General features: G+C 40.1%; 1 protein-coding gene across 1 annotated transcript in view; it reads right to left on the bottom strand.

The window, feature by feature from the left end:
• Positions 1 to 1,947: 1,947 nt before the first annotated feature.
• METTL15 (methyltransferase like 15) overlaps positions 1,948 to 12,946 on the bottom strand; it is a 37,904-nt gene continuing 26,905 nt past the window's right edge. The window contains exon 5 of the mRNA XM_015415508.1: positions 1,948 to 2,393. Within this exon, the coding sequence (XP_015270994.1) occupies positions 1,948 to 2,393 (446 nt within the window). The remainder of the gene's footprint in view (positions 2,394 to 12,946) is intronic.

Raw genomic sequence — 12,946 nt, 5'->3', positions numbered from 1 at the left:
ATGGATGGATGGCCAGACTCTGCCCCAGAGGTATTGGACAGGGCATTACAGGCTGTGACTGGCTGGCTTCAACAGAGCCAATTGAAATTAAATCCAGCAAAGATCCTGTACCTGAGTCATGGGGATCTAGGATCGGGAATCCAGTTCCCAGCCCTCAGCAGAATGCCACTGAAGTTGGCACTGAGGGTGAAGAGCTTGGGGGTGCTCCTGGATGCCTCCCTTTCAAGGGAGGCCCAGGTTGCCACTGTTGCTCGATTGGCCTTTTATCATCTGCGGCTGGTCAAGAGCTGGTCCTGTATCTCACATCCCAGGACTTAGCTACAGTGATCCACGTGATGGTCACTTCCAGACTAGATTACTGCAACTCACTTTATGTGGGGCTGCCCTTGAACCTGACCCAGAAACATGAGTTAGTGTGGAATGTGGCAGCACGTGTGCTGATGGTGATGCCTGTGCAGGCTCATGTCCAGCTAGTGCTGTGCCACTGCACTGGCTACCAACCTTGGTTTCTGTAAAGCAAAACCACTGGGATAGAAGTAGTAAGAGTGGACTGGGAGGCCAAAACAGCCTTGGGAAAGCCCCCCTTCCCCACTGTCATGTCCCCTGATGGAAGAGGAATTGCTGGAAACAGACCCAGTGGCAACTAGCAAAAACTCACTATCCATGTAACTTGGCTTGGCAGCAGCCACTGCACAACCCATCCCATTCCAGCCTGGCCAGACTTTTCCAAGGGAGAGGCAGGGAAGGTGGAAAGGCTGAAAACACTGGGCCTGGTGGCAGCCACCACACCACTGGGCCAGACTTTTTCAGGGAGATGTTATTGTGGGAGGGAAGGGGGAATGCTGAAGACAGGGAACAGATTAGGTTGGCTGATGGGAGGAAAGGAGAAAAAGGAGAGGCTATGCGGGCTGTCAGGGAAGAGAAGAAGGAAACAGTGGGGATGCAGGGGGAAATGAGGGGTCTCCCAGCTTTCTAGTCTAAGTTGAGCATAGACGCTATACCTCATTCCCTGAAAAACCAATAAAAATTTTATGATGGTTACGAAGTACTTCCCCTCTCATTTTCTCCCTCTTTTTTTCTTTTGACAGATTAGCCATGTTTCTTTGGTGGATTAGTCTAGCACAACAGGCAACTGAAACCCTATTGATTAAATTAGAAACTACTGCTGTGTTTTGGAACATACCACTCATCAGTTTGAGGCAGAAGCAGTACCACCATACATAATCACTTCTGAATAACCTTTGCTGAAATAATTTATGACATTGTCTACCCTCACATACCATATACCACTACTCTTCAGTTTAATTGTTCAAGTCATAAATTTGCCTTTCAACACTGAATTAGAAATGTGCTTCAATGTGCAGCATTATCCAAAATAGTATACTTATTCATATTTAATGTTTCTAGGAAAATATTTATTTAACACACAGTTTGCTGTTTTCTAGATGAAGCTTCTTTTAAATAAATTTTTTGAAGCACGATACGTGCATTTAATATTTAATGGTACATATAATGAAAATTGGGGAATGCAGTATAATTTTTAAAAAGTGAAAAACATTTTCATTATTATTCCTCATATTCCTTAATTTAAAACAAATACATTTCATTTGGAGTTCAAAAACATAATATGGGACAATGATTTATTCACTACTTATTTAAGTAGTTGTGAATTTCGATGTAAAATGACCAGTTGTATACAGCTGGGAAAACCATCACTTTACTCATCATTTAATCTGCACAGTGTTGCAAAATGTATCAAAATGTAACCGTACGTTCTTCAGAAAGGTTATCCTGTCATGTGATGTTCTGTTCTTCAGTATTCAGTTTAATCAGAAGTAAAGAGTACCACTAAAATAGCTGTTTTTAACTTTTAATTTAATCATCTCTATGTCTTCATCTTGAATGATAAGTATTATAAAGACATTGAAAAATAGGAAAAATAACAATTTACAATTTGAAAGCTCCTCTTAGCTTTGCTGAGCGCCCTCTTGGATTTTCATCATTATCCTTAGCCTGGGGAGTAAGGACTTTTTTTCTTATAGCAGTCCATCTTGACTTAACATCATCTGTGGGCAAGTCATTACTCACCTCTTTTTCAAAAGAATTCTTTCCCATTTGCCTTATCTTCTGCCTTACATTGAGGTTAAATTTTTCTGAATTATCTATTCCATAAAGAAATCGCTTGATGATACGATCCTCTAAAGAATGGAAGGAAAGTGCTACAAGTCGACCTCCAGGTTTAAGAAACTTCTCAGCTACCTTTAATCCTGCAAGGAGCTCATGCAGTTCATTGTTCACAAATATGCGCAATGCTTGGAAAGTTTTGGTAGCAACATGTGTTGGTCTTTGAAGTAAGTCTTTTCGAGCATATAAAGCTGCTTCAGAGAAAGCACCTGTTTTGAAAAAGATAAAGAAGAAAAGATGTACTTCCATTATTCAATAAAATATGTGAAGAACCTAAATTTTTTGTGAAGAACCTAATGACTGCTGATATTTAATTTTTAACATTTTAGAATGCTAATAGTCAGACAGTGGTGATAATAAACTTAAACCCAACCAGATACCTTTAACCACTGACAAAATTTCTTCCATATCTCCATCATTTCTCACAAACACTGGCATTTGAAACCTAGCTAGAACTGTGAAGAAATGAACTGCTTTTACGTTTTTCTTTGCATAGATCATGATTAGTCACTGTATCAAAATGTATTTATTTATTTAGAAAATTCATAGCTGTATTTCCCAAGACCTGCTCGAGGTGGTTAATTTATTTATTCTAACAGTCAATGTTAGTAAATAACCATTGCCATTGCCTCAGGTCCCAGTTGAAGGCAGGTTCATAAACATTGTAAATACATTAGTAAACAGTGGAATGGTACAGATCTGATTTATCCTAGTTTTGGGAAAGGTATCAGAAGCCTAAGAATGTTCAAAGCTTGATTTTATAGCCACCTTTTTACAAATCCCCCCTGCCAAAGAATATAGACTATTGACTCTTTTCTTAATTCCTTTGGGGGAGGGGCATGATTTCAGTGTGCCACCATTTTGACTTTCATTGACTTCAAGAATCAGATTTCAGATTGTGTTTAGGGATAAGCAGGACTATAATAAGTGATTGCACACTGTTTTGAAACACTTCAAATAAACTGGATTTGCATTGAATGAGAAATACAAATGTGGTAAAGAAACTATATATTTTGTTGGACATATCGTTAGCACACAGGGTATCCAACCAGATTCTGTACGCTTACTTTTGACATTATCTGAATCTCAAGATGTGTCTGGCGTAAGGCAATTTCTAAGAATGGCAAATGATTTTAGAACATTTTTACCAAATTCAGTCCAAGTAAATTTAAACCTTAGAAACTTTGTGACTATTCCTCCATGGAAACATTGTAAGGACAGGGAGCCATACACAATGAGGCATCTTCTGTGTATTAAAAAAAATTGCTGAAATCTTCAACGCTGGGGGTTTAGTACCTACCCAACAACAGTAGCAGCTAATGCCTTTGTATATGGAACAGTGATTACACAGACAGGAGGTGAGATGCATATGGTTGCATCTAAGATGCTATTATTGCAGAGCTCAGGACATGATGCTCTTCTCTGTCATTTTACTGAGGTGCACCAATTCCTGAAAACTCTTATTTTTATTTGTCCCTTATTTCCTCTGTCTGTTCTAAAACTCTGCTTCTTGAAGTAGTAGTTGGCTGGGACAGCTGCTTGCAAACAGATCAGCAGTGAAAAGGCAGAACCCTGAGGGTTGCATGTTCTACTGGTCAGTAAAGCCATATAATTCACATATCACCCAAATGTGAAGATTGGTCTGTGTCTACATTCATTACCAGCATAATCCTAAAGAGATTTACATCCTTCTCATTCACTGGGTTTAGAAGGATGTTAACTCTTTTTCAGGTTGTACTAACATTTACTATAACAAGTCCAGACTTTGTTTTTCAACTTCTTAGTTTTTAAAAACATTTTTAATTTCAAAGCCATAGTTTACAGTACCATGCATACTTTATGTACTCATAAACAAAAATTACTTGCCATTGGGGGCAGGCTTTCTGAATCTATTTACCAAAACTCAAACATATATGTTAAGAGACATATGGAATAAGTTCGTGGCATTCAACTTCCATTTGTGTGAAGGCAAGGGGAGGCACATTAAGAATAATTTGATCATGTAACTTCCACACACACCCCAGATATACTCCATAAGTGCACCCTAGTAAATACGCATTTTTGTATCCCCCCACACGTCAAGAAATCAACTTTTGTTATTTTCCCTAAGAAATTTGTCAAGATTATATGCTGAAGACATACGTCACACTCACCATCTCAGCTATTACAGGGGAAGACACTGTGCTCAAAATGCAAAGCTCCATAAACAGCAGTGTTTTGCATGAAAGATCTGGGCCAATGCCAAAAGAGATTCACTGTTTCAGCTTTTGACAGTTCTATTCATAATGTTAGAAGTATCTTCCCACATACATGCAGGTGACTGACCTTGTCAAAGCTGACATATCAGTGCAGAAAACTGACCCAAACACAAAACCATACACACTGGAAGGAAGGATCCTTTTAAGTGTGTCTGCAAGAAGATGAGCAAGTGGAAACAATTGCCTTTGCTGGACCAAACAAAGGATTAAAATGTCAATCCCTCAAGTGAACAGAACTGTTTTTTAGTTCTTGGCTCTCCATTTCATTTCAAAAGATACATAGAGAGATACTAAATAGACTTGGCTCTTATCATATATTTATTCATTCATAAATCATGTTTAGATGTTTAAGTTATTATTTAATATAAATATGAATATTAAGTACTGTATAGAAGAAACCACAATCAATTTAAAAGTAAATATATTTTCTGTTAGCATAGAAAATGTCTCAGATGCTACAGCTACATTTGGTCTTCTATTAACATCTGCTTCCCAATACAGTTCCATACCCAAACTAGGTATTGGTATTATTTCTGACTAAATTGGCAAGTATGATAACATTTCCCAAACCGGTTAATCATCATTGTAGAATGTTTACTATCCATGTGCTACATTAACTGAAAACTCGAGTGTGCTGAGAATACTACAATTCAAATTACTCCATTGTAGAATTCTACTATCTTCTTAATACTAAAAAACCCTCTTCCATTGGAAAGTGACATTGCGTCCACTTTCTGCTCACTGTCATTGATATCTGTGACACCCCGGGGTCACTGCCAACACTACTTGTACAATGTGAGGATTGATGCCCTCAGCCAAGGGGACCCCCTTTTTCTCTCCCTCCTGTACCTATGAATGCCAGAGTGTGAGCCCTAGAAAGACAGCTGAAGTCTGAGTTAAACTGATATCAAAAAGTAGTGAGTCATGCCAAAGAAAAAAGGAATACAGGTCCACTCCTTCCTTCCTTCCTTCCTTCCTTCCTTCCTTCCTTCCTTCCTTCCTTCCTTCCTTCCTTCCTTCCTTCCATTTCTACCCCGCCCTCCCTGCAAAGTAGGCTCAGGGCAGGTTCCAACCAATAATAATCTGCTGAGTGCAGATTTACATCATAAAAACAGAATAACAAAGTAAATACAATAAACAGAGGTCATTTCGGGGGGGGAACGCGTGGGAACACAGTTCCCCCGGGTGAGGTGCAGGGGGGCGGGGCACATGATGAAGCCCCGCCCCCTGCTTCCGGCCACCCCGCTTCCGGCCCTCATTCAGCCAGGAGGAGGCAGGAGAAGAGGGAGGGTAAGTTGCTTCCTCCCCGCCTCTCCCCACCCCTGCCTGCCTGAGGCCAGGGAGGGCCTTCGCGGGGATTCCTCACACTCCCGCTGGCCTTGCAGGTCCACCGCAGGGCCCCTGATGTCAGGGTGTGTGGCATATGCTAATGAGTTATGCTAATGAGTTCCCCTAGCTCTTTTTCTACGAAATGACCCCTGACAATAAATACAATAAGATAAGTAAAACACTAATACTTTAAAATAAATTATACCTCAGAAGACACATAAGAGCAACTCATAGGGGGGAGGAGGGGGGAGGCCAGTTTGAATTGGATACCTGCTGCCTCAAATGAAAGCCTGGCGGGCTATCAGTCATATGCATAAAATCATCCTATGTGAGATTTCATCAAGGGCCATTTCCCCAAGGACCTTGGTTATGATCAGCTAATCTGATCATAACCAACAACACAGATTTACAAAACAATAAGCAATGGGCCAATCACAACTATTTCTTTCATATCTAAATGACTAGACAGGAAGGTTCTAGCCCTTCCCTAATCATGGCAATTACCTGAACCACAGATGCAAACTTATCTGACTTCCAGAGCTCCACAAAGGAACATTTTGGACACTCCAAGAGTAAAAAGGAAACTCCCCTCCACTACAAAGGTTTCACTTAGTTGCACCTCCCCAAAAAACCTGCATTTTTATCCTTACATTCCAATGCCAAGAAACCCCTTCCCCTCCTCTTCCTTGGCAAAAGGGCATAAAGAGTCGCCCTTCAGCCACAACTTTTTGTAGCCAGCTTGGAAACTCCCTGTTACCCCACCTAACTGGTGGTTCCTCCTTTTTTCTAGTCCCTGAACCTCTGCTCCATTGACCTGGCACTAAAACATCTGCCTTCTTCTGTTCAGTTTCAACTCCCAACATTGGTCCTTTGTCATTACAGACAACACTCCCCCTTCCCCCAAATCAGGCTCATATGTCTTATTTTCTCTTAAAGGTTTATTTTATCTAGGTAGGCAGCCATCCCAGGGAAAGGTTTTGTGTGATTATTGTTCCACCATACTGCATTTCTATTCTGGAGCTTTCATTCATTACTGCTTTCCATATTGCATCAATTACTCTATGCTCTTCTGTTAGTAAAATGAAAACACTCTTACTCTTTCTTGAAGATTCTTCCCCCACCCTCATTTCTCCAAGTGTTGATTGCTCCTCTGTATACATAGGCAATGAGGTTCCAAGTGCACGAAAGACACATGTTTGGGTCTTAATGTTGTATATGCCATTAAAGGTTTATTGATTGATTGATTGGGTCTGTGTGGGCAGGGGACACCTCTGCATGTTACTACCATGGCACCTGTACACCAATCTGGGTAACAGGCTGCTAAAAATCACTTCCATACAGCTGAAGCTCTATGCAGCTGAAAAAAACCTTTGAACATGCTTCTTATGTAGTTTGCTTACATCACATATTAAGCATCTACACCAGCACTGCTTATTTTTAGGACTAGTATTTAAAAGACATGTAGCTGGCCCTTTTGGGAACCATAACTGAATGTTACTGCACCTGTGAGGAGCCCCAAACACACACATAAGTGATTTTCAGTTTATCATGGCAGTGATGTAGTGTTTGAATGGGTGGAGTGAAGCAAGCATGAAATGTAGTTCCAACACATTGTTATATATTTCTACCTAAAGTTATGGCTGCTGACCAGCAGAGAGCATAGGTCACACCTGCAAAGGCAGAGAGATTTTCTTTTTGCCAAAGTAACCCACCATACACATAACACATCACTAATCACTTGGAAACTGGATCAACAGTCATCTTGTTTTCCAGATCCCTACTTCCCCACTACTTGAAGAACAAACACTAGGCATTTATCTTAATGTACATGTATATGGAGCTGTGGAAGGTCAGTAGTTCAGCAGTTCGAGACCCGGGTGCCGCATGATGGAGTGAGCTCCCATCTCTAGTTCCAGCTCCTGCCAACCTAGCAGTTCGAAAGCAAGAAATTGCAAGTAGATAAATAGGTACCACTTCGGTGGGAAGGTAACAGCGTTCCGTGCGCCTTGGTGTTTAGTCATGCCGGCCACATGACCACGGAAACGTCTTCAGACAGCGCTGGCTCTTCGGCTTTGAAACGGAGATGAGCACCGCAACCCTAGAGTCGGATTCGACTGGCTTTCGAGAAAGGGAACCTTTACCTTTACTTTTTATAGTCTTCTTCCACTTGCATACATACTAAAAACAAATGAAAGAATCAGCTAGGAACTTTTTATTAATGTATTGTTTGTGTTGAATATAACTGTGACATTCAGTCACTCATCTCATACCTGGATGGAATAAAGAAATGGACAAAAAAAAATTCAGCATACTGGGAGTAGAATGCTATAGTTAAAAAGGAAGAAAGGGGATCTAAAAATTTCACATGGCAAGGTGTACGTCTCTTTATGTTTAATGAATCTAAAAATACATTTTCATTTGAAAATGAAGTTCCTGATCTAATTGAAGTTTATGCTTGGGGAAAAAAATATCTCACATATATAATGTAAAGACCACTGTGGCTATCCAAATGAACAGGTTTCACTTAAATGAGCAAGCAAAACTACAAAGAGTATTACTGTGGTCATTGTTCTTTATGTTTTATTAGATGAAGCCAGCCTGCTTAAATCCTGAACATGGAAGAAAACCTTCAATATTATGTATAATCCTCTGCATGTTCCCTTTCCTTACTTGACTTTTTTTAAAACAAAAAAGTGACACTGTTCTTAGTCTTTCCTTATAGAGGTTATACAAATTCCTCAAGCTGGTTTTTGAATTTTATGATACTATTTTTGTGATAATATGATAACTGTACTCAGAACTCTAAACATGGCCACATACATTTGACATATAAAAATGTACACGAGCAACAAGTCCTGTGAATTTTGTGGTAGGACTGGACTTTCCCCCCTGTCAAAACATTTGGTTTACTGAAAGGCAAAAACCTTGCCCAAGCAATTTCAACAGATTTTTCCTGCAGCACTTTCAGGAGCACCACGTTTGCAATAAGCAAGTTATTTCAGCTAATAACTAAAGAAGAAAAGTTTCTTATTTACTGTGGCAAAACAATGACAGATACTGAAATGAACTGTGTAGCTTTTAAAGTGAGAATAAGAAAGTGACCACAGAGCCACTGTGGTATAGTGGTTAGAGCATGAAACTAGGACTGGAGAGTCCTGGGTTTCCAATTCCCATTTAGCCATTTTATCTTTTTGGGTAACCTTGGACTCTCACACTGTCTGCCAGTGCAGTTTACTGTCATGTACCCTTAGACCCAAGAAGACACTCACATACAGGAACGAAACATACCAGACTCTATCTTGACAAGGCCAAAGGAACCACAGTATAAATGACATAGCTTAGCACATTGCATGGAGACACAGGAGCTGTGAAACCCCTCTACCTGAAGGTCTGTCCTTTGACTCTCTGAATACCAGTACTAGGAGGCAGCATGAGAGGAAGGCCTTAGCCTCTATGGACTTTTAGTGTTCCTCCAGGGCAACTGGTTTGGCTACTATGTGAAACACCATGCTGGGCTAGATGGACCACTGGTCTATTTCAGCTGGACTCTTGTTATGTTCATCTGAAACCTAACTAGACAGGCAGATGGGCCTGTAAGATTACCAGTGAGAACTATGAGAATGCACATCCAGGAAGTAGAGGAAACCGCCAAGAATGGTTGACTTCTCATGTAGCACTAGAGCATGGCTTGACTGCAAGGAGTGTCAAACCCAAAGATTTGTTGATTTTCTAAAGATAACTGTTGGGAACCTGTCCAAGTGCCTTTGCTGTGTAAACATAGCACATGGGTAATATCTGTCATGACATCGGGGTGCCCCAGTGATGTTACCGGACCAAGATTTTATATAAAATAAGGAATTTGATTATATCCAATTAGCAAAATTTAGCAAAAGGTCCTTTTGGTAGCGAAAGTAAGGCACTGGTACAAAATAAGCCTAGGTCTGGAACTCACTCCAGGATTTAAAAACATAATTTTAGGAATTGATTACAAAAATAGACAAAACATAAAAACATACATGTAAGGGAAAAGAGTGTCCAATGGAACAAAGACTATATGACAAAACAACAAACCTAACTAGCATCTCTAAACACTGCCCCTAAGTGGCTTACAGCTCCAAAGCAAACATCTTGAGTAGCAGCTCTTTCAGCAGCAGATAATGCAGGAAAGTGGAAATCTTGAAGAGAGTGGTAGTCCTTCTCTCAGCTTTATAGGCTCTTCTCATATGGCTTTAGCATATGGCTTCTCCTCTGGCTTCTAGTATAGCATATTCTAAGCATAACCTATCCCCTGCCCTCAAACTCTCATATACTAGCCCAGCTAATTAGACAACCAATCAATATGTTTAATTACTTAATTAGCTGATCTCTGATGGACTCTGAATCACTAGCTGTCAAAAGTAACATTTGAGCTGTAACACTGAATAGATGACCAACTGTCAAACAATTACTCTGACAATTTCCAGCTGCTAGTTATTTCATTGTAAGCTAACCACGTACAGGTACTTGTTAAGTAAAGCACTTCAGTGTCTTAGATAATAATACAGAAAACACTTATACATGGGGTTCTGGTTTTCACATACGACAATTTGACAATAAATGCAAACACCTACATACAAGAGGGGAATCAGCTTTGTGACGATATCTTTAAAAGAATGTCCCTCAATTTATTTTGAAGTTTGTAATGAGTCACAGAGGTGGATGTAGTTTCTAAGGTATACTGAGCTTGAGCTTTAGGGCTTCACAGGCCAAAATGCCTACAAGATAATAGGGAGCCAGTGCTTCTATCAAATCATTTCCATTTGGAGCTGACCCTCACATTATAGGTCTGCTGATGATTTCATACTCTCATCAACAACAGTTTCACATACAATGCTCTTCTTGGACCTTAAAGCCGTGAAAGAAAGAATGGTGCTAGCTAGAATTCTATCTGATAGAAAGCACCTTTTTCACCATGTGGATTTGAATCTACATGTTAGTTGCTGGGTTACCGAATCTAGCATTTTTGCTGGCAGGTAGTTAAATGGATTAGGGATTCTCTGATATAATGGTTTCTAGACTTTATGTCAGCAATATTAGAAAATGTTCATTTAGATGAGTCTAGCCAGGAAGAGCTGAGTATGATTTCATTTTTAAACAAGGAATCTTTGTGTGGAACCAGGAAAAAAAATCTTATTTTGATCTTCCATAAAGAAGAAACTCATAGTGGCAGAAGAAAAACCTTGCTTGGTAACAGGCTTTACTAGAGATAATAATAGAACACAATTTGTATGGGACACAGGCAGAATGGATTTCATTCATAAAAATACCATGCTTCTGGCAAGATGAATGATTTAAAATCCCAAGGAGAGAAATTATCCTTTATAGTTTTGGGATACCCTGATGTTGCTTACACTATTTAAAATGTAATAGATTCACACGTTAAAATGCATTGGAATTTTTAAGCTTCAGAGTGAAATTAGCAACGTGCTGTGCCTGACAATGGGCAGCATTCTAGTCCCATGAGTATGAGAGAATGGTGGACTTCAAAAATTAATTCTGATCGAGCACCTGTTTACGAGAATTTTCTGTTAAATCTGCATCACAATTTAATAACTTTCAGTGACGCAATGTATGTCCTTTTGTCTAGGATCATTTAATACATGATAATTTATATTCATCTAAAACTCGATATATTAAAAAGCTCATATTGTTAATTAAAAATCTGTGAACTTGGATTGATCTGGATAAAGCTAGTTTTATCTACAAAGATGCCTTTTTTGCCTTTAACTTCAGTTCACATCAACTTAATGTTCATATGATCTCTTAACAAGTCAGAAATCAATACGGAAGCTGGAAAAATTAAATCATACAAAACTATCAGGTAACAAGGAATATCAGGCATATACTTAGTAGAGATAACGGAAATATAGTGTATACAACAGGGATTTTGAGGTACAGGGGCTTGAGGCCATTAGACAAAGGTCCTGTGATATATGACAGCTGAAGTACTTATAAAGATTTCATAGCTCATGACTGTCTAGGAACAAATAATATAAAAACAGTGTTACTTCTGTTCAAACGATTATGGCTGTCCAGCAGAGACTACCAAATATGTTATAACTTAAACTGAATTCTGTGAATGTTTCATTGACTTATGAGGAGTCTGGATGATTTCTCCATACAAAGCAAACTTCCCCTACTCTCGACCCATGAGGAAATGCAAGATATACATGAATCTCTGTAGTGTAAACGTTCCTTCTCTCTCTCTCGCTCTCTGTCCATATCGCTGTAGTGCAAGAATTTCATGTCTCTATATAATTATTCTGTTTTCCAGTGGCAACATTTAATGTGCTTCCTCTGTCATTGGCCTATCAGCCGCCACTCAAGAGTACTTGCGTGCCATTGGCCGGGTGCTGGGTCTGCTCCTCTTCCCCACCCACTCCACCTTCAGCCACTGTGCCCTGGCAGAATTACTGGCTCTTGTCTCTTGACGAAGACACTTTTCCTGCTTGCCTCCTGTGTGGGACTAACTTTCCCCTCAGTGGCTGTTGGTAGGTGTCACGAAATGCCAGTTACCTGTGTTTGTAAGATGGCTGTGGTTCTTTGTTTAAATGTTCCACCATAAGGTTTAATTGAGCTGTAGTTCCAGAGAGGGGCCTGCAGGGGTATCACTCACTGGGTTGTATGGGGCTTCCTCATCTGCTGGCCTACAGTTCCCAAATGCTCCAAGCCCAAAAAGTGCAGGAAAACACTGTCCCAAGGCAGTCTTTGTCCCTGGGAGGCAGCAGAAATTCAGCCACTCCACAGTCGGCTGGACTGGGGAATGAATGGAAGTTTCCCTGCTTTCTTGGGCAAGAGAGAGAGGCTGAAGTACAGCTACAGGCTGGTCCAAGGAATGATCCTATCCTGAGCCCACAAGCTCCAGAGGTAGAGAGTACTGTGTGTAGAGAAAGAGGATTGTGTTTAACCCCTGTTGATTTATGCTCTGTTGGTTCATAGCGTGTGCTTACTCCTACAGTTGTGCCTTTGTGTGTGTGCACCATACTTGTGTAAATAGTTAGATAAATTATTTTATTTGGGCTAATAATCTGTGTTGTGCTCTGACCACATAGTCTCCCTCACTCTTCACAATACCAAAGGGAGGGGGTAGCCCAGGGAAGCAAGGAAAGGCCAGACCCTTGGGTTGCCAACTTTCC

This window comes from Gekko japonicus, unplaced genomic scaffold, assembly GCF_001447785.1.
Source record: "Gekko japonicus isolate JY-2015 unplaced genomic scaffold, Gekko_japonicus_V1.1 scaffold1667, whole genome shotgun sequence".
Lineage (NCBI taxonomy): Eukaryota > Metazoa > Chordata > Lepidosauria > Squamata > Gekkonidae > Gekko > Gekko japonicus.
This window is presented reverse-complemented; position numbering and strand designations above follow the sequence as displayed.